The sequence below is a fragment of the Peromyscus leucopus genome, chromosome 13, assembly GCF_004664715.2.
Source record: "Peromyscus leucopus breed LL Stock chromosome 13, UCI_PerLeu_2.1, whole genome shotgun sequence".
Taxonomy (NCBI): domain Eukaryota; kingdom Metazoa; phylum Chordata; class Mammalia; order Rodentia; family Cricetidae; genus Peromyscus; species Peromyscus leucopus.
The window spans coordinates 63,849,320-63,871,697 of NC_051074.1; the positions used below are offsets into that span (position 1 = coordinate 63,849,320).

The 22,378-nt window shown below is 39.7% G+C and overlaps 2 protein-coding genes across 9 annotated transcripts in view; one reads left to right on the plus strand and one right to left on the minus strand.

Moving 5' to 3' along the window:
- The window catches only part of Osgepl1 (O-sialoglycoprotein endopeptidase like 1), a 29,702-nt gene extending 20,691 nt beyond the window's left edge, over positions 1-9,011 (plus strand). For 5 of the 7 annotated variants that reach the window (XM_028886922.1, XM_028886930.2, XM_037210438.1 and 2 more), the window contains exons 3-8: positions 2,817-3,204; positions 4,533-4,886; positions 5,689-5,819; positions 5,993-6,064; positions 7,704-7,808; positions 8,768-9,011. In XM_028886922.1, coding sequence (XP_028742755.1) covers positions 2,817-3,204; positions 4,533-4,886; positions 5,689-5,819; positions 5,993-6,064; positions 7,704-7,782 — 1,024 coding nt within the window. In that variant the 3' untranslated portion in view covers positions 7,783-7,808; positions 8,768-9,011. Of the gene's footprint in view, positions 1-2,816; positions 3,205-4,532; positions 4,887-5,688; positions 5,820-5,992; positions 6,065-7,703; positions 7,809-8,767 lie in introns of those variants that run through there. The other 2 variants (XM_028886912.2, XM_028886939.2) reach the window with 2 other exon arrangements.
- Positions 9,012-12,445: 3,434 nt separating this feature from the next.
- The window catches only part of Ankar (ankyrin and armadillo repeat containing), a 63,844-nt gene continuing 53,911 nt past the window's right edge, over positions 12,446-22,378 (minus strand). The window contains exons 21-24 of one of the 2 annotated variants that reach the window (XM_028886994.2): positions 21,903-22,012; positions 18,405-18,601; positions 14,721-14,767; positions 12,446-13,066 (exon numbers count right to left, since the gene is read on the minus strand). In XM_028886994.2, coding sequence (XP_028742827.1) covers positions 12,819-13,066; positions 14,721-14,767; positions 18,405-18,601; positions 21,903-22,012 — 602 coding nt within the window. In that variant the 3' untranslated portion in view covers positions 12,446-12,818. Of the gene's footprint in view, positions 13,067-14,720; positions 14,768-18,404; positions 18,602-21,902; positions 22,013-22,378 lie in introns of those variants that run through there. The other variant, XR_005092688.1, reaches the window with a different exon arrangement.

Consider the following 22,378-nt stretch of genomic DNA (forward strand, 5'->3'; position numbering starts at 1 on the left):
CAGGCCTTCGGCACCAGCACTTCCACGGCAGAGGCAGCGGATGTGAGTTCCCGGCCAGCCAGTGCCATGTAGTCAGACTTTGTCTCAAAACAAACAAACAGAAAGCCTGCTGTAGAAATATCTCATACCTCGCCCTGGCTTTTAAGACCTTCCACAGGCCACAGTAGGGTCTCAACTTTTGCCAGTCCTGACGACAGAAAGAAGGAAAGCTCATTCCCAGCACTTACTTCCAATGATTTTTCTTCGGTGTGCCTTTTCCCCCTGCATGTATGTTTTGTGGTCTCAACAGCAGTCCCAGGGAAGCATCACCTGATGGTTGAGGGGGAGAAAAACTATTCTCATTTACACATATAATTCACATCAGTACTTAAAACATTGTTGTATTAAAGCTTAAAAGGTTTATAAACCCAGCTGTTTGCAGAGGATCACAGGACAGGTGACTTAAATAATTGGATATAAAGTGCAAAATATACCCAGCTTTAGCCAGTTGTCACTCAGGAATGTAAGACTTAAGTATCAGAATTTTCAAAACAAAGTGAAAATCCACATTTTAATTGTAATCTAGATTTTTTTTAAATGGATTGGCTAATTCAAAACACATTGAAATACATCTGTAAGTTATCAGTTTTCAGCATTTGAAGAATGAAAAAAATGTCTGGTATTAGTACTGTCTCACTAATGTTAGGCAGGTTCTTTATCCTCTGATTTCTTTTTCATATCAATGAACAAAAATAACTTCCTTAGTGAACTGGGGATAATATATGGGGAAGATAGAGCCTCAAATGGCATGCTGTGGACATCTTGATTTCTTTTTAATGCACTGAACTTTTGAATGTTATCTTCACTGAAAAGCCTACTCTGAGCATGTCATCTAAATTAGGTTCATTGTGTATCACTGTGTCCTGCAGATTTTCTTTCTAATCCTTTTTACAGTTTATACATTTGTTTGACTATTCATAATCTTTCCTCCAATCAACCCTAAGCTCTCGTAATGAAGTCTCCGTCCAGATTGACCACTGTGCTACACCTTGTGCCTGTTAGCACAACTGTCCGACTCCTCACAGGTCCTCAGTAGAGATGCAAAGAATAGTGCTATTCAAGTGAACGCTACCAACAAAGGCAAAAAGACAAGAACATTCTATTTAGCCAGAGCACAGGCCACTTCGGTGGAATACTAGTTAAGTGTGTTCTGTGATACCATCCACACAGCTCAGCTTAGCATGATTTGAAAACCTACCATTGCCATGCGACACCTGGGACACTGTGAGTCCTATGTGATCTTTGCCTGGATAACCTACCATATCAGGAAGAAAGGACTTGAATTCAGACTCTCTCAAATTCCAGTCGAGTAAATATATTGAGTTGGAAAATAACAGTCAACAACATATTGCTGTCTAGTGTTTTCTGACATCACAATCTGCAGTGGGCTCTAAGAATCAGAAGATAAAGCTAGAAAAGTAAAGAGGCTTTGAATTTGGTGGTGTTGGTGGGAATGTTATTAAACTAAACATTAAGTGTGGAGACAAAGGTAAAAAAACGAATGTTGAAGGGACATTGAGATGGCTCATTAGTAACGAAAGCCCCCTGCTGACCTGAGTTCAATCCCTGGACCCCCAAATGGTAGAAGGAGGACACTGACTCATGCAGGCTGTCAGCTGACCTCCTCGACATGCACCACCCACCATAAATAAATAAAAATGTAATCTAAAAATGAGCCTTGAAACTCAGATGGTTCTAAAAGTTGTTGCTACTAACAAAGAACAGGAATATCAAATAAGTATATTTAAATAAGTTTTTTAAATTTTATTACAAAACACACTTATTGATTTCCTTATATCTTCATTCCTTGAAATATATATATATATACACACACATATATACAAAAATGTATATACATATATACATATATATTGTTGTAACTAAATATTCATTGAATATTGTGAAGATTTTTATTTCTGTGTATAGAAACCATTCCACATGGTCTTGGAATGTCAAATATTTTAAAATGATGTTTTGAGGTCAGAGGTGAATTTTACAGACCTGTGAAATTGCTTCCCAGACTGTAAACCAGTTAAAAGTTACAATATCTGTTGCTGGCCATGTTTTGTCCCCGTCCCGTTGGTCCTTCCATGCTGGAGACTGAATGCGAGACCCTGAGTAAATTAGGCAGGTGCTTTACCCTGGAGCTGCATTCCCAACCTTCCCTGCTGATTCTTAACCCGGTGTTTGGAGTGATCATCCACTGTCCTACAGAGACCAAAAATGTCCACTGCCAACTGAGCACTAGATTCCCAAACTTTATTTTAGGATTGCAAGCTATCTCCTGTCCTGGTCTGACCTCAAGTACAGTGTGTTTAAAAATAAACTCACCTTCACAAACTGTCTTCATACTTCTCACCGTTTATATTTTTTTCTCCCCATCATCCCTAACAAATATGAGTCATCTTTGATGTCTGGGACCCTCATATTCTTGTATCCAGTTTAATATACTTTAGTCAAATAAACTCTTGCATTAATTTCTAAAATTCTCTCCTCAAGATTAATGAGAGCTAAATACAGTTTTATCCTGCCCTTCTTTTGTTCATGACCTCTTTGGAATTCTTTATGAGTGTGCTGGTGACCTCATTCATCAGAAATAAACCATTTTGAACACAGCATGAAATTACTGAACTCTTATCAGTCTTGCATTATAAAGCACACAGTGTTAACATACATAGTAATATAATGGTTCATTTGTAAGAATGCCTTCAGATGTAACATTGTTTTCCTCATTTCCCATTTTTTTTTTAAAACTGTCTTTTCTTTTTCTTCCCCAGAACAGGTGGGATTGTTCCTCCAGTAGCTCAGCAGCTTCACAGAGAAAATATTCAGCGAATAGTAGAAGAAACTCTTTCTGCCAGTAGAGTCTCTCCACAAGACCTCTCAGCGATTGCAACTACCATCAAACCAGGACTGGCCCTGAGCCTGGGCGTAGGCTTATCGTTCAGCTTACAGCTAGTCAACCGGTTTAAAAGGCCATTCATTCCGATCCATCACATGGAGGCTCACGCACTTACAATTAGGCTAACCAATGAAGTAGAATTTCCTTTTCTAGTTCTTTTGATTTCTGGAGGTCACTGTCTGCTGGCATTAGTCCGAGGTGTGTCAGACTTTCTGCTTCTCGGGAAGTCTTTGGACATAGCGCCAGGTGACATGCTGGACAAGGTACAGCTTCCTAAGTCATTTCTTTTGACTCTTTCAGTTGAATAGCAGTATACAAGCTACTCGCCTAGGGAATTCTGAACAATGCCTGATTAGACTGAAAAACTTTTTAAAAACTACTGCGAAAGGCTGGGTATGGGTAGCAGGGTAGAATAAAATTCAAGGCCAACCTTGGCTAGTTAATGAGTTTGAGGCAATCCTGAACCATGTAGCAAGGTCTTGTCTCAAAAAAGTGCTGGAATCCTAGCACTTTTAATTAGACTTTTAATCCTAGCTTTTGAGGCAGAGGCGTGTAGATCTCCGTGAGTTCGAGACCAGCCTAGTCTGTATACTGAGCTCCAAGAGTTGTAATAACTTTTTTTTCTTTTAGATAGGGTTCCATTCTGTAACCCATGCTGGACTCAAAACTCACAGTGATTCTCCTGCCTTAGCCTTCCATGTGCTGGGATTACAAGTAGGAATTACCACTATGTCCATCTCAATTTTGTAATATTTAGCCATTTAATAAAATGGTAAGAATTTTACATCTGTATGTAAAAGCTCAGATACTTTGTAGTTATTGCTATATAGTTAGTCAAATACTTCTTGTGAAAGTGTTTGGGAAACTTGAGCACTGTAGCATGCTGCAAAGATATAAGGATATACAGTGATTAAGAGCAGGACATTGTACACGCCTTTAATCCCAGCACTTGGGAGGCAGAGGCGGGTGGATCACTATGAGTTCAAGGTCTGCTTGGTCTACATAGTAAGTTGTAGGCCAACTGGGGCTATATAGTGAGACCCTGTGAAGGAAAAGTAAAGATTAACATGGAATTCAGAATATAGTGCATAACTGCTAACATCACAACAGTTTTTCTTTGAGTAGTATGGAGCCTACTGCATATACAAAACAGCTGAAATGATGGAGAGAAAGAATGGGTCAGATTCTTATTTCCAAAGTTCACCTTTAAATAACCATCCTCAACTTCAGTTTTCTGACCCCAGTATAAGAGAGAAAAGCTAGGGTTGCAGCACTTAGACACTGTTCAGCTTCGAGAGAAGACTTGCCTGATTTCCTGAAATTAGCCATAGTCCATGTATTCACTGAATATTTTTAAAGTAATTTTTGAATTCATTATCTTTATATCTTATGGCTTCAAAATGTGTAGCCTGTGACTCATTTAAGAATATATTTTTTAATGTCACTTATTACATATATTGACGCTGATATTTTGACCCATCCCTTTATCCCTGATTAAAGCTAACTTGGTCATAGTGGGTAATCTTTTTCTTAATTAACTTGTGATCAAAATATAGTGTATGAAAAAATTTTAAATGTTTGTTTTTAACAGGTGGCAAGAAGACTTTCTTTAATCAAACATCCAGAATATTCTACGATGAGTGGTGGAAAGGCTATAGAACATTTGGCCAAACAAGGAAATAGATTCCATTTTACTATTAATCCTCCCATGCAGAATGCTAAAAATTGCGATTTTTCTTTTACGGGACTTCAGCATGTTATCAATAAGCTAATAACACGCAAGGAGAAAGAAGAAGGCATTGAGGAGGGGCAAATCCTGTCTTCAGCTGCAGACATTGCTGCTGTGGTGCAGCATACAACAGCACGCCACCTTGCGATGAGAACATATCGTGCTATTCTGTTTTGCAAGCAAAAGGATCTGTTACCTCCAGCTAATGCAGTATTAGTAAGCTTTGTCATCTCTCCTGCTAGTAATGGGACACTTTCCAGCACGTTACTGACCCCAGGAATCTAGTTGACTTTATTTGGATAAGTAGGTCATTGTGTCTCATAATGGACAATGTAGAACAATATAGAATAAAAGTGATGTATAACCATTGTGAAGGAAGACATAACATCTTTATGGAGCATCTCTATAGCCTATGTAGAAAAAAAAAAAATCCCAGGCTACATTTTCTCTTTGAACTCTAAAGAGGGTTTACAATAAAGAAACCAGAATAACCCTTATGATTAGTATTTTTAGAGAAGGAGGCTGCTATCCTCCATCTTTTAATGAAACCCCATTAAATATGCTTACAAGACTTGATAATCTTCCTACTTAATAGGTTTTAAATCTTTGAAAATTATAAATTAAGGAAATGTCTAAATCTGGCAATTTGTAAAATCAAATATTAAAAATGAATATTAAAGATAATGGTTTATTAAGAGCTGGGTAGCTCAATGATAAAAGTGCAAAATGCAGTCTAAAATACTGGTGTATTATGATTGCAAATGTTGCAGAGACACTTTCTGGTACTATGAAAATATTTTAAATGCTAGCAATGAATACATGCTGGCTTAAAATTGTGATTATTATCTCCAAATTTTTATTCTGCAAATATATCACTAAATATATTAAGTGATATATTACTTAACCCCAATTAGTTTCTTGTTGGATAAAGCTGGGTTTTTTTCCCCCAAGTTTAGTAAGAGCTTGGTTCATATCCATGTGTAATAGCTGTTAATACTCCTCTTCCCAATTTTTTCAGGTTGTATCTGGAGGTGTTGCAAGTAACTTGTATATCCGAAGAGCATTGGAAATTGTAGCAGATGCAACACAATGCACTTTGTTGTGTCCTCCTCCAAGACTGTGCACTGATAATGGCGTTATGATTGCATGGTAATCCACAAGAGAATATGTGATTATTTGTAATCATGTAAATAGTCATTACCATCTTACCATACTAAATTTTCATCCTTTAGATCTTGAGGCTGTTGATCTTTGTTTCAATGTTTTTTATTATTATTATTATTATTATTATTATTATTATTATTATTATTACTATTATTTAGGAATGGGATTGAAAGATTACGTGCTGGCTTGGGCATTTTACATGATGTAGAAGACATCCGATATGAACCAAAGTACGTAGTACCATTTATCATATTTATACAAATTACATTATAAAAGAAAAAGAAAGTCTGGAGTATGTTTTTGTATACGAAGTTTTTGTTGACATTCTGGTGGTACTTTAAGGAAAATGACTGGTATTCATGAATATACTTGAGAAATAGTTGATAAGAAATATTTCTGCTACAAAATCAAATTATAAAAATTTTAGCAGGCCATATATGAACCATGGCCTATTTCTATAGGCCATGAATAATGGTGATGCATCATCTTATTTCTTACTAGAAAAGAACACTTTTCAGGGCTGGAGAGATGGCTTGGTAATTAAAGAGTGCTCCCTGCTCTTACAGAGGGCCTGGGTTCTTTTCTAGTATCTACATGGCAGCCAACAGCCACCCTAACTCCAGTTCTAGGGGATTCAACACCCTGACCTCCATGGGCTCCTGAATGCATACATACATGCACTCAGGCACACATGCATACACATAAAATATTTTTAATAAAAGAAAAGCCATCTGCATGAGCTGTACTTTTGTATTGTCTAGTGTTGTCTAAGGATGGTTAGTGTGTTAGCAAACTTGAGGGAAACATCCAGATAACATTCAGATATGTTATACTGTGCTACAAGAATCAATGGGAATAAGCCAGAAGGCAGCTCTTCACTGTAAGCCTTATGTCCTCTCTCAAACCACAGTTCCAAGAGCAGTTTTTTAATTTGCTATCAAGTTCTGTTCAAGTTAGGGAATAATTTAGGACAATTACATTCCATAGCTTGGCATAATTATATTTGAACATTATTTCTTCTGATATTTTTCACTTCTCAGCACCAGAGTTGTGCTTCAGGAACCACCGATTGTTGACATCACTTGTGAATGGCCAGAGTTGAGGGTAGTGTCTGGATCATTTACATCTCTGCTTATCAGATGATACTGGCTGGTCCAGTTGTGGCAGGGTCAGGGCTGGTGATAATGGCTTTATCCAGCTGGGGTCAGGTCAGAGTCTTAACCTTGAGCAGTATCATAGAAAATCAGGAATTTGAGGTTTCACTTTATTTACTAAGGAAGAATAGATAAAGTGGGTAGGAAGTGAAGAGCTCTCCAGTCTAGAAGACCAAGGGCAAGTTGAAAAAGACAGAGCAACTTGTGAACTCAGGGAAATCTAGGAAAGTGCAAACACAAACAAATGTAGGCTTGACTTGATGTGTTTAGTGCTATTTCAGTTTTGACCTTTGTAAAAGATTATAACTATGGTATCTTTCATTGTTTTTTATGTTTGATTTTAAGGGTTATTTTTCCATTTGCTTTTTTGTTGTTTGTTTGAGAGTTTGTGGAATACAAGTTTTTGTGTGTGCTTAAACAGACACACTACCATTGAACCTTTGAACTATATATCCCCAGCTTTCACTTTGTTTTAAACTTACTAATTTACAGTCCTTTGGAGCAGTAGAAATTGCAAATATACCTCAAATTGAGGTTTCTTATAAATGGGGTAGTGCCATGCATTGTCCTGTTTGTATCTGTGTTGGAATCCTCGTCACCTATGCCGACTCTCCATTACTTCCACCATTATCCAGACTCCAAACAGATAATATGCAAAAGTTGTGACAGGTTGTGAATCAAGCATAAAGTCATGTGGCCTCTGATTTTCATGCAGATGTCCTCTTGGAGTAGACATATCCAAAGAAGTTGCAGAAGCTGCCATAAAAGTACCACGATTAAAAATGACAATTTAATTGGTGATTATCAAAGGTCTCTACAGGTAATATCTCAAATAATAAGTTTTAAGTGTTTGGTATCAAATTATGTAAATATGTTCATTAGGCTTCAAGAATTTTATTATGCATGTGTGTATGCATATTCCTGGAGGGTACATATGTGTGCAGGGGCACCTGTGTGGGTGTACATGGTAGCAAGGAGTCATTCACAGTTCAGGTGTTACTCTCAGGAATGCTGTCAGCCTCCTTTGAGACCAGGCTTCTCCTTGTTTGGAGCTTTACCAGTTAGACTAGAGGAGATTGACCAGGGAGCCTTAGCAAGATGCTGTCCCTACCACCCTAGCATGGGATTATAAGTTTACACTGCCATCATGGTAGTTTTACATACTTTCTGGAGATTGAACTTACATTCAAGTACATTACCTCCTGAGTTAACCCACCAGGCCCAAGACTTTTAAAATTCCTTTTTTTTTATCTTTTCTTCTGAAAGATAATAACTGCATGTTACAGTTTTTTGAAAGAGAATGGCTTTTTTTATTGTCAAAAACCAGTGAAATCAAAGGATGAAGAACTTACTGATGTTGGCAGGTGGGGGAAAAAAAATCCTTGAGAGAAATACAGTGGTTCTTTTGATTCCTGGCCCTGTGTCATGGATCCTAAATCATTTTCCCTTTTCTCAGGAGAGTAGAAGCTAGTTTTTGACCGCTACTACAGCAGACTGACTTCTTCAGTGAGAGCAGTTTTAAAGTCAAGCCAGGTCTCAGCTGTATCTAATCACAGACCCCTGAGTTATGACAATACTTGACCAACAGAATATGGACTTTACTGGTTAAGTAAGGTTTTAGGTGTCATGCTCTGAAGACTATATGCTTTTAATTTTTGTCTAATTGGGCCACATACTTTCACACCCAATTTTTTTTTAAATTGTATTTACTACGATGAAAATAAATGAGATGATAAAAGGTTTGTTTTAGGTAATTTTCTCTGAACCTTGGTATTGCAGATATTCCTACTGGGGCTGGAGAGAGGGCTCAGTGGTTAAGATCGCTTCTTGTTCTTGCAGAGGACCCCAGCATCCACATGGCAGCTCCCAAGTGTACATAACTCCAGTTCCAATGGATCCAGCATCCTTTTCTGACCTCCTAGGGCATCAGGCATGCATGTGGAACACAAACATAAATGTAAGCAAAACACTCATACATGTAAAATTTAAAAATTGATAATAAATCTTAATTTGTTTAAAGGAAGAATGTTGCTATGTCCACTGATTTTGCCACTGGATGTTTCTATATACTGGGCCAAGTTGTGTAGATGTGACCGTCTTGTTAAATAAGAAACACAGAGCCAATGCAGAGAAGAAAGCCCAAGAGGTCAGAGCAATAGCTAAGAGCTAAAAACCTTACCCTTCACTGCTGCTGCTGTCTTCTCAGCCAAGAGACCTACATCCTGTGTATCTGTCTTTATATAGAGTTTCTGTTCTGCCTTCTCAGTGGTTGTAAACCCAACCATATGACCTCCTCGTCACTGTCTGTCTGTACAGACCAGGTGTTCTATGGTTGGTATTTGAGATTAAAGGCGTGTGTCTCCATGCTGGCTGTATCCTTGAACACACAGAGATCTGCCTAGCTCTGCCTCCCAAATGCTGGGATTAAAGGTGTGCACCACCACCACCCAACTTCTGCTACGGCTTGCTATTAGACCTGACCCCCAGGCAACTTTATTAACATACAAATAAAATCACATTTCAGTACAAATAAAATATCACCATAAAGTTGTTAATTTTGTGAACTTTCTAGTCTTTGGTAACATGTTTTATTGAAAAGCTAGAGAAGGTAAAGATAAAAATTTAGCATAGAAAAAACCTTTTTTCAGGTGCCTCACTTTATAGCATTCCAATAGTAGAATTACAGGCATATACTACTATTTTTATCTAGAATGGAAACCTCTCTTATTTTAGTCCTATTTTAAGCTAGCTTCTCAGAAAGTTCCATAAGCAATTCTTTAGTTCAATTTATGATCACCTACTTTCTCCTAGAAATGGAGCAACTGGAAACAGCCATTACTTAAAATAGCTTTTTATTCTTTGTTGTTAGTTTGCTGTTATTTAACAGGATTGGTAAAGAAGTAACAGGTAAAAGCAACAACTAGTTCAGGAATTCACATTTTACATTTGGATTTGCATTTTGTATATGTGATTATAAATTAACAAACTTTCATGTGACTACTACTGTCAGTACATATAAAGTATAGTACCAAAATTTATATTATGAATATACTCATAATCTATGTTTTGAAAATGTTAAAAGTTGTTCCAAGTGCTATAATCATGCACGTATGTTAAAATTACTAATTACTTCATGATACAAGCAAGAAGAAAGTATAGCTAAAGAAAATGAGTGAATCCTAGACAGCAGCCATGTCTCTAATCCTTGAATACGAGGTTGGAATAAGGGAGCAACACTGAATTCTGTTGATCAACACATGCCAAATTTACTTTACAGTGAAGCAAAGGTAAATTAGCTTAGTGGGTCACTGAAACCAAATGGGCATTTGTTTGTTGTTTTGTATTCTTTTGTTTTTAAGACAGTCTCACTCTGTGGCCCAGGCTTGTCTAGGACTCACTAGATAGCTCACACTGGTCTTGAACTCTTAGCAAGCCTCCTACATGAACCTCCCACATCCTTGATTACAGCACACCTGGTAATGCTCAGTATGTCCTCGAGGCTTTTCTTGTATATAATTTTTAAAAGAAAACAATACAATAATAAAAATTAATCTTGAAGAGTTGAGGGTATCCTCCCCAGGTTCAGAGAGCTATGCCAGAGAGGAGGCACAAAGACTGCAAGAACCAGAGGGGATGGATGACTAAGGAAACAGTGGCCTCCAGACACAACAGACTGATGTACATATGCGCTTAGAGAGATGTGGCAGCATGCATGGGGCCTGCACAGGTTCGAGCCAGACAGAGTCCCAGTGCAGAGGGGAAGTGGGCATGAACTCACATCCCGAACCAAGAGGCTCTCGCCAACAGACAATCCACTTGCATAGGAAAAGTTAGATTTCTCCAATGGAGTTTCACTGGGTGTGTTAACCACACTTCAGGGTAGGTAGGCCCTGTGCCCAGCAGTAGATGGTCAACACAAAACGGACTCAATGGCATATTTGTAGACTTTCTGTCTCATGTTGCTTTGTTTGGGCATTTTTGTTTGTTTGTTTTGTTTTACTGGTCTTTTGCTTGTATATTGTGGATCCAATTTTATGTTTTTATGGGTTTGTGTGTGTGTTTGTTTCTTGTGTTTACTTTTTTAAAAGTTCTGGTTTGTTTGGAGTTTTTGTTGTTATTTGCCTATTTGTTTCCTAATGAGAAAAAGGGTGTCGAGGTGGGTGGGAAGATCTGGAGGAGTTAGGGAGACTATGGTTAGACTATATTGTATTCAAAATTTTTTCAGCAAAATAAATATTTTAAAGAGTTGGCAGTGATTCTTCAGGAAAAATACTGTAAGTTGTCAGGATAGCAGAATAGTCTGGTTAAGCTAAGTTACTCAGGAAGTGCCTGTGGTTGTTTGTAAAATATCTAGAGCCAACCTGAGGCTACATCAAGGCTTGCTTGTTCATGCTAGAGGCTTAATAATAACTTCAAGAGTTACCCTTAATGACACTGAAAAAATGACAGTTTCTTACCATTTGATTCATTTCTTTCTAGTATTAAACATACATTTTCCTACATTTATATTTTATTTTGCAGTTTTGCAGTGATTAAGAACACAGATGAGCTCTGTGAAAGCCTTAAGTGAGGGTGGCTACCACCATCATGACCATTATTATAGCAACTGTCTGTTAATATGTATGGTCAGTGCTTACTGTAGCCCAGGTAGATAGGGAATTACAGAAAGACCTTCAGAGTATATGGAGGCAAAGTGAATAAAGAAAAGGGATGGAGAAGTGAAAGAATAAGTGAAGCCTTGTTTGCATTGATCATGTCTGTCTACTGCTGTAAAGGACCAGTTCCAAAGCTTGCACCCATTAATATGGAACTTTTGAGCAACTACCTCATATAGTTTATTGTTGATGGTTTTTTGCTCTTTTGGGGGCCTGCCACCCAGCTCCCAAATAAATCACACACAGAGACGTATTCTTAATCATAAATGCCTAGCCTTAGCTTGGCTTTTTGCTAGCCAGCTTTAATTAAATTATCCTATCTACCTTTTGCCTCTGGACTTTTCCCATTCTCTTACTTCTGTAAATCTTACTCTTACTCCATGGCTGGCTGGGTGGCTGGCCCCTGGAGTCCTCCTCCTTCTGTGGATACTTCTTCTCTTGGATTTCTCTATTAATTCTCTCTGCCTGCCAGCTCTGCCTAGCCTTTCTCCCACCTTGCTATTGGCCATTCAGTTCTTTATTAGACCATCAGGTGTTTTACACAGGCACAGTAAAACAGCTTCACAGAGTTAAACAAATGCAACATAAACAAAAGTAACACACTTTAAAATATTCTACAACAATAGTTCTCAGCCACAAGAATGCCCTTATCAAATGCAGAGTAAAGGCACTTTCTGTAGATAATGGGACAGATCTAGTGGACACACATTTAATCACACTCCCTTATGTATCTGATGGGTGGTGATTCCAGATGTTAGGTTGAGTATTTAGACATTATACGTTGCACATTTCATAAGCCTCGCACTTTGGTAATACTTAAAGTATTGTAATAAGTAATAGCATGCTCTTTAACTCAGCATACCAACTCAAAAAAGTTTCTAACTCTTGAGACATATATAGATATAGATACACATACGTACATGTATATATATCTACTCATGACAGTTGATAAATGACAGGTATAAATGCAGTCATTCTATATAAAAATTCTACTTATTTGTTGAAGCAATAACTCAAACCTGATATTAAATTCCATGTGAAACACTGGAAAGAAGATCTGTTATGTATTAACATAAAGAACTTCCATTCAAACAACAACATAGACTCCATTCCCTGAAAGACCACTCAAGAATCTTCTCATGTTCAAATGCTTTTAATTAATATTATTATTATTATTAGCTTTCTGTGGGCTCTGGGTTGGCTTTCTGCTCACGTTTCCCAAGGTTGTTCAAACACACTATTCTTGGTCTTGATACATTTATGATATCTGATGAAATTCCAGATGAAAAAGAGAAAATGTTATGGGAAACAGTGGCCTGTTTTGTTGTTTTGAAGAGCCCCATGAAGTTAGTTACAGGGGGTATTAAAGTCAGAGAATCTCTTGGTTGGATTTTAGGCCTTGTTTTTCTTCGATGCTCTTTCCCTGGAAGTAAGAGGCCACAGTTAAATGTCTCTCAAGTCAAGGGCCCTACGTATAATATGATTGCTTATTATTTTCTTTGCCTAACTAAAACGTATACCTGCTTTCCACAGAAACTCCTGAATAAATATTTTCTTTTCTCTCTCTTTAAAGAAATTTTATTTGTGTGTGTGAATGTATTCAGTATGTGGGTGTCCACTGAGGCCAGAAGAGGGTGCCACATTCCTCAGAGATTGAATCACATGTGGCTATGAGTTACACATGGATGCTGTGAAGCAAACTCAGGTCTTCTAGAAGAGCAGCATTTGCTCTTGCCCACTGGGCCATCCTCCAAGCCTGCATTCCTCTTCTTATTTTCCTGCTCTCTTTCTGACTGGTTATATCATAGACGTTGATTATTTATTATACTTTGTCGTGGGCCCTTTCTAAGGTTGGCAGATTTAAGCATGTGCATGAAAATAAGTAATTTGTGTTTATTCCCTGTTAAATACCTAACAAGGTCTTGGATAGGTGGCTCAGCTGTTAATAGTGCAGTGCTGTTGCAGAGCCCATGCTCTGTCCCCAGCACACACACACACCAGGCAGTACACAACCCTCTGTAACTCCATCTCCACTGGCATCTGACACTTGTGCACATGTCCCACATAGACACACAGTACACAGTATGAAAAGACACTTTTAAAAATAAAACAGAAAGGAATTAAAGCATTGTAAGACCTAGACTCTGAGTTCCTAGACTACCCAACTGTCGGCCACCAACCGAGCCCAGACCGTGAAGTACCAATGGAAGCAGTGTGGCCTCTGGTGTAAAAATTTCAAAATCATTGTACATGAAATTTTACAAGAGCAAGATTGCTTAAGACGTGTTTAGATGGTGCCTTATTCCTGTTTGACATGGAAATAACAGAGAAAGATCTTTTAATTTTTGTTGTTATGTGTGTATGGCAACAGATGTGGAGGTCAGAGCTAACAGACAACTTGTGGGAATTAATTCTCTCCTACCGTGTAGGTTCTGAGGTTCAAACTCAGATATTTAAGTTTATTGGCAAGTGCTCTTACCCACTGTGCCGTCCTGCCAGAGAAATCTTTGGCAACTGACAGTAGGGAAGACCTTAAATGATAAATACAGGCTTATAAAGGGGAGGTGTCTTCTGTGTGTGAAGTTACAAACCAGATGCTTTCTCTAGGATTGTCTCCACGTTTTGAATTATTAAAGATAGAATGTGAGCTGGTTTGTTACCTTGACACAGACCTAGACATAACTGAGGAAAGGGAACCACAGTTGAGAAAATGCTTCCATAACACTGGCCTGTAGGCAAGCATATGGGTATTTTCTTGATTTATGATTGATGGGGGGGGGGGGGTTCTGTCCTTTGTGGCTGTTGCTAACGCCCTGGCTAGGTGGTCCTGGGATGTATAATAAAGTAAACTTGAGTAAGCCAGAAATTGGCTCTTGTCCATGGCCTCTGCATCAGTTCCTGCCTTGAGTTCCTGCCCTGATTTCCCTGGATGACGGCTGTAAGATGAGATAAATCCTTTTCATCCTAAATTGGCTTTGGTCATGGTGTTTGTTTATCACAGTGGTAGAAAGCCTAAGGTAGAATTACAGCCTGCCAAGTCTGGCAGGCATTAAAGAAATAAAAGAAAAATTAATTACCTTTTTTAAAGACAGGAATTATAGATGGTCCTCCATTCTTTTCCAGACTAAAAGGGGGGGAAAAATCAGATATTTAAATGAAGACATACAGAAAACCATGAATAAACAAAGATTTTAGGTGCCATGCTCAGGGGCCTAATGGTCTCAGTCATATCTGTATAAACTGCATGCCGTCTGCAGCTGCCTTATGTTTGATCACTTATTTACTCATTTCAAACATTAACTATACCTAAGAGGGAGTATTAACTATATTTGAAGTGATGGAAAGACGGGACCCAAACTGGGCTTCGAGGAAAATAAAATTGAATAGAAGCACAATTTCCATTTCCTACAGAGCTGTGGGAATGTGCAAAGTACAAATCATTTGTACTAAAGTAAATTTATGAAACAATGAAATTAATTTAACATAAATTATTAGAATTAAAGTTCATATTGTATTTTATATTTATGTAATTTATTTGGGATTTTTAGTTTTCAAAGGATTCTTGAAATAGTCTTATCTTTTTCTATACTTAAAATTGATTTATATAGCCATAATATGCTTTGGGGTCTTATTCCCTTCTTGTATCAGAGTAATAATATATCTTGAGTAGCTCTTCCATGAATGTTTTCCTACTTGGAAAGATTCATAATTCAGCTTTGTGTATGGAAGCAGAGAATATAGTCCACAGTAAGATTTTTTTCACTCCCTATCTTAAAGACTTAGGTTATAGTGAAACTGTAACATTGAGACAAAATCATCTGAGCAAAATGCCTGACAGAAACTAAAACTTCAGCCACTGTATCATTTTAGCCCTGTTTCCTTCCAAGAAGCTTGGCTTGGCCTTGGGTCAGAAGTATGGGAAATCCATTTGGAGTGAAGATTATTTTGTCTTTCCTAATTAATTCAGATGTCTTCTAATTTACTCCAGGTTAATAAAGAACAGATTCCTGAGTCAGGAATAGAGTTTTATCAGTCCGGTCCCACCCCACCCCCCATCCCCCACCCCCCCGGAAAAAAAAAAAAAAAAAAAAAACTTGTAAAGTTGAAGTAACCCTGTTCTACACAGGACCCCGAAATCCGGTTCTTCTGTCCACACCACAGCCTGTTACTGAACTGAGATTAAAACGAGTTTTGACCTGGACACAATCATCATGCATCTCCAGTCCCAGCTACTGAAGAGGCAGAGGAAGGAGGGAGATTGGAGCTGGACCACAAAGCAAAGCACTGTTTCTAAAATACATAGGGTGGGGCCCTGTGATTGGGAAGGATGACTAACTTGGAGGGGCAGGTATTCGGCTAGTCAAACGAGTGTCCCCACCTTGATTAGGTTAGGGGTTATGTTGACAAATTATCTTTGAGTGTAAGTGTCTACTATCATCAGGAGCCCTCTGACCCTTGGAATTCAAAGACCCCAATTTTCCTCTCAGCTGAAGCTGCAGGGTACTGAAGTACTAGCCAAGTGTCTTCTTAATCAGTGACAGCAGGGCAGTGGGACCCTGACGCTAACAGAGAAACCAGTAAGAAACCAGTTAGAACTGGCTGGGAGAGAAAAAGTGGATAACCATAAAAACAACCAATGTGTCCATGCTCCCGGGGAGAGGATGAGGTGTGGCACTGGCATTTTCCATAGGCCATCGTGACATGGAGAATATGGAGGAGCTCGTTTGTTAGTTCTGGGAGAGATGTTGGAAAGGCAGCTGATAAGATGTGCTGCTTCCTGATGAGCTGAAGGACACTGGCTACCTGCTACACGGCTATGGACCACCTATGCCTCTTTTTGTGCTTGAATTTAAAGCACCTTCATCCACACAGATACTGGCAACTTTTGGATATCTACTTAGTTATCTTTTGGGGAATTTTGATTGCCAGAACAAATGTGTATTTCATGACCCCTATACACAAGAAGGAGATCGAGGGGATGTTCTTTGTGAGTACAGTGTTCCGTCTCAGCTCATTTCTGTAGACATAACAATTCACAGAAAGCCCCACACTTCAAACCCGACTACCTGGTGTTTGCTCTACTGACTATGGGGAGCTTCATCCCCACAGAAGGCTAATGGGAAGCCATCACTTATGAAGTTCCACATGGCCTCTGTTCATCACCTCTCCATCATCTGTGTCCTGAGCATGTCTTCCTTCTCTGTGTGGCAACAGGACTGGTTTGCCATTCCTCAACACTGGGTCCAGGAGCAGGGTTGTTCCTGGGATTTGATTTGAGAAGTGGTGTGTGCACCCATACTTCACTGTTGCTGAGGGCTTTGTTGAGCCACACGGCAAGTCAGGCTGCTGCTTCTCATGGCTCTTGTTCTCTGCCCTTTATGCTGCTTGGCTTTCCAAGCACTTGGGGTGGTACAGCTGTGACCCATTTCTAAAGGATCTCTGACCTCAGTAATTTTTGCAGCCTCTGAAGTGGCTATGCTCATGAGTCCTTTCTGAACTGCTCCACCTGCCCGGTGGAGGAGGAATTTCCTAAATGGTGTGTGTGTGTGTGTGTGTGTGTGTGTGTGTGTGTGTGTGTGTGTGTGTGAAAGAGAGAGAGAATGTGTGAGAGAAAGTGTGTGTGAGAGAATTGTGTATGTGAGAGTATGAGTGTGTATGAGAGAATGTGTTAGAGTTGTATGTGTGAGTGTGTGTGTGTGTGTGAGAGAGAGAGAGAGAGAGAGAGAGAGAGAGAGAGAGAGAGACAGAGACAGAGACAGAGACTGAGAGGGAGGGAGGGGAGAGAGAGACAGAGACAGAGACAGAGACAGAGACAGAGACTGAGAGGGAGGGAGGGGAGAGAGAGAGTGAGTCTCCCTGGCCTGTAACTCACCCAGTAGAATGGACTGGCTGGCCAGGGAGCTCTGGGGCCGCCCTGTTTCCTTCCCAGTACTAGGATTGTAGGCAAGCACCACCAAGCCTGGCCGCTAGTGCATTGATTTGTTTATTTTGATAAACTGACAGGAAGAGCCTGTTTTGGGTTGTGTTGTTGTAGTTGTTGTTTTTCTGTTTCTGGAAGAAACCTCTGCGAATTCAGCACCTACCATGCCTCACAGCTCCCTCTCCCCGTCTCTATAACACCTTCCATTTCTACTCTGTAACAGTGTGCCCAACAGCAAGGTAACTAGCTGCTCATAGTGAGCACAGCAGGAGCCGTGCTTTAAAGCTCTGTTGAGATTTTACCCTCTCCCTGAACTATTTTGAAAAAGAAGAAAACAAAACCAGACTGACAGTCTTCAGAATTCTGGTGGATGTTTTTTCTGAAGGAAACTCTTCCTCCATTTTCATCCTAACTTTGGAACAGGACCTTCTATTTTATAGTGCACTTTTCAGAAACATTATAACAAATCGGAACTTGCCTGGGCCTAGATCTGCTTACTCACCAAAGAATAAATCGACTAACTTTTCTATAGCCCCCGCTTGTTCCCAGGCTGTAATAAAGTGACTTTCACTGTTTTTCCTCGGTGGAATAAGGCATTAAAATGAGGAAAGAAACTTAGCACTTAACAGAACCCTGCTGGCTAGGTATTTTGATGCAGAGATAAACCAAAAAGCAAGATATTTGGCATTCAAAACTAAAGAAAACAGACTTTGTCAATGTTAAGTCTGCACTGGTATACAGAGGCATGCATGTCAGGGGGAGTTTTACATGCTGGACCCCCTAAAGTCTCCCAAGAACTGTACTGATAATGCCGCTATTGTCATTGATAAAGGCACAGTACCTTAAGGATGGAAGTCCCACATTTTGCTGCATTTGGAACTCCTTCAGGAAGGTGGGGTTAATCTTTGCATCTCTGCTGATATTATTCATTATGCGCAGGAACTGGTTAGGTTTGTTCCTGCACTCTGTCAGCAGGATGCGGAAAGCATGTGCATTGTAAGTCAGGTAGCCAAGGGCACAAGAACACGCTGTGCGAACCTGAAATGAAAAGAAACTTTTTGCATGTTTTCTTAATATTTTATTACGATAAAATATAACTGGCCTAAAATTTGCTATTTTGACCATTTTAAATTACACAAGTCACCAGAGTTAATTATATTTATATACACTTTTTAAACATAATTTTGGGTTCAAGTCTCTTTGGCATCCATCTTGAATTTTTAATAAATGTATGGGTTGAGTATGTCATGTGGGTAGCATACATAGAATTTCAAAATAGTTTTATCATAATTTTATAAGAAGAAACTTCTTAAGCAATGGGCTCTGAAGGTTCAGGGATAAATTGCACAAGAAGGGATAGAAAGTGACGACAGAAAACGTGCCTTCTGCACAGCAAGGCAGCTCTGCATATAAACACGGAGTAGTTTCAAAAGCATACACCGTCTGTGCGAGAGCAACCCAAACCAAATCCCAGCAAACAAATGGAAGTTAAGCATACAACAATTTGTATTTGGCAATTGTGAGCTGCTGGGACAGGGAGAGACAGTTTTCTCTTAGGAATGTAGTTCCTCTCCACTATTGCTAGTTGTCTAAGCTTGGGTCATCCCTGTGGATTCCGGGGAATTTCCTATACCAGTAATCAGGTTGGTGAGTACCCTAACTGTCATCATAGAGCCTTCATCCAGTAACTGATAGAAGCAGATGCAGAGATCCACAGCCCACAAAACTGGCCAATCCCTGGGCAGAAAAAAATTAACCAATCACTGTTGACTCCTCCCCCAAGATATCCTATATAAACCACCCTGTCTGGTCAGTCCTGAGCTGTTTCTCCACCCTGGTAGAGGCAGCTACTTTCCTGGACTCCTCCTTCGCAAATAAATCTTTCTCAAAGGAGTTTTGGGTGTGAAGATGCTCATTCACTGGTGTAGAGAAGACCCTTGCTGAGGCATCCCTCAGTGGACAGAACAAGGAGGGGCTGAACAGAAGATCCTTGCTGAGATGTCCCTCAGTGTACAGAGCAAGGAAGAGCTGAAAGAGCTGAAAAAGTAACATGTTTCTCCTGAGCCGGAGGAGATTGCTACATTTCTGCAATTTCTTAAGCCAGAGAAGCAGAGCTCTGCTAGGAAGCCCCCTTAAGTGGGGGCTGAGCAAAGCTCAGCTGTAGCAGCTCTCCAGGAGAGGAGCAGGATTGCTACATTCTGCGGGGAGACCATCCCCCATCACACCAGGTATAGCCTGACTCTCCTGAACAGTCTGGATACCCTTTCCTGCTGAAGCAGTTCCAGGCCTGATTTTCCCAAGAAATCAGGATACCCTTCCCTGCTGAAGCAGTTCTAGGCCTGACTCTACTGAGCAGTCAGGGAAAACTTCCCTTTCAGGGCTGAGCTGTCTCTTTGCAGCTCCAGGCATCAGAGCTGTCCTAAACAGCTCAAGGTGTTGCCTGACTCCCCCAAGTTGTCTGGATATCTTTCCCAGAGTTGCAACAAATTTATTTACAATGTGTGCAAGGTATACATACAGATTTGCTCAGTGGCTTTCCACCCGTATACCAACAATGGTAATCATCAGTTTCCCTTTTCTGTGCTGATTTCTGTATGTTTAAAAAAAAAAATCTTGGGTTTGGGATTTAGCTCAGTGGTAGAGTGCTTGCCTAGGAAGCGCAAGGCCCTGGGTTTGGTCCTCAGCCCTGAAAAATCTCCCTCTTTTCTCTCTCTTCTCTCTCTCTCTTCTCTCTCTCTCTTCTCTCTCTCTCTTCTCTTCTCTCTCTCTCTCTCTCTCTCTCTCTCTCTCTCTCTCTCTCTCTCTCTCTCTCTCTCTCTCTCTCTCTCTCTGTGTGTCTGTCCATCCCCATGGAGACCAGAAAAGGGCATTGGATCCTCTGGAACTGGAGTTACAGGCAGTTGTGAGCCATCCAATAAGAGTGCTGGGAGCCAAACTGGGCTCCTCTTCAAGAGCAGTACATGCTCTTAGCCATCTCTCCAGCCCCATAGTTTTAAAATCTTTAATTATAGTTGTTCTATACTGCTTTTGTAAGATTGTTTAGATGTCAGAGTTAAAATAAATGCATGCTCACCAGCAAAAAAAAAAAAAAAAAGTCAATGAAATGATTCCTAATGATGTTCTAATATTCTGTGATACTTGTAGACAGGAGTCTAGCATAATTGCCATCAGAGAGGCTCCATCTAGCAACTGATGGAAACAGATGCAGAGATCCACAGCCAAACATTAGGCAGAGCTTGGGAATCCTGCAGAAGGTGGGGAGGAAAGATTGTTGGAGCCAGAGGGGTCAAGAACACGACAAGAAACCCCACAGAAACAACTAACCTGGGTGCATAGGGGCTCGCAGAGTCTGAAGCAATAATTAGAGAGCCTTCATGGGTCTGACCTAGGCCCTCTGCACATGTGTTACAGTTGTGTAGCTTGGTCTTCTTGTGGGACTCCTAAAAGTAGGAGCAAGGGCCGTCTCTGACTTTTGCCTGCCTTTGGGACTCTTTTCTTCCCACTGGGCTGCCTCATCCTGTTGCAGGATATTCTATCACACTGTGGACACCAAGACTGCATTATTTACTGCTTCTAGCTGTGGTGTGGCTTAGCCCTAGCACACACCTTTAATCTAAGAGCTTTCTGCTTGAATATTGTGAAAAGGATCAAATAAAAGCCACCTTAGGTCAAGAGGCAGAGTGAGCAACCAATTGAGAGGAAATAACCATAGAGATTAAGAGGGAGTCAGGAGGACAAAGAGGACACAGGAAGTAGAAGGGAGGGACATCCTGTTGGAGGAGTTTTGTTTGAGATGGCTTGGAAAAAGCTCTTTTTCTGGGATGACAACAGTGGAGGAGGAAGCAGCTGTCTGCTTTCTCTGCCTCTCTGAGCTAGCAGGTTTTCACCCCAGCATCTGGCTCCTGAGTCTTTATTGATAAAATAGAATGATAGAGACTTAGTTGAAAACAGCATCGTCCAGCCTTAATATGAGGGGAGGTACTCAGTCTTATTATATCTTGATATGCCATTTCAGTTGATATCCCTGGGAGGGCTGCCCTTTTATGGGGGGGAAAAAGAGGAGTAGATGGGGAGAGAGGGACTGGGAGGAGAGAAGGAAGGAAAATTGTGGTCAGGGTGTAATATAATTGCAATTATAATTAATTAGAATTAAAAAATATGATTTTGTGGGAAATCTGAATTGCAGATGTCAGGTATGACTAATACTGGAAAGTTCATCTATTTTTTAGTTTTTATGAATTATGTACTATCCCAAGGGAAAAAGCATCCCCTTATGTGAGAGAAGCAAATTTCTTTATTTGTAGCACATTCAATTTTACGATTAGCCTTTTGTTTTTACCTCTTCTCTTCCTGAGTACAGGTGGTAGCATAGCCGTTGGACTGTCCCCAGCGTCAGAAAAGCGGCTGGAATACCAGCTCTGGAGTGAGCCAGACTAGCTATTAAATTACCTAGAATTAAAACAAAGAAAAGCTCCTATATTATCTGAAGCTGATAGCACAAATGTTGCTCTTTGTTCACTTGTACACTGAATTTTTAAAAGTTTGAGCTACAAAACTTGCCTGTTAAATGAAGAAACAAGAAAAAAAAAGGAACATGTACATGTAAATGTGGAATGATTGTTCATGTAGTTGATTGATTTTCTGTCACACATACTAAAACTTACACAGGTCTATGTAAGAACAACAAATTTTTAAAGATGGAAGCTTTCTGTTTTTCAAACTTTAAAAATACATTTAGTCTGTTTTTCAGTTGTTCAGCTTTTATAAAGTCTATTAAGTTTATGTGAATAAATGCTTTCCATGAATTTATGTCTG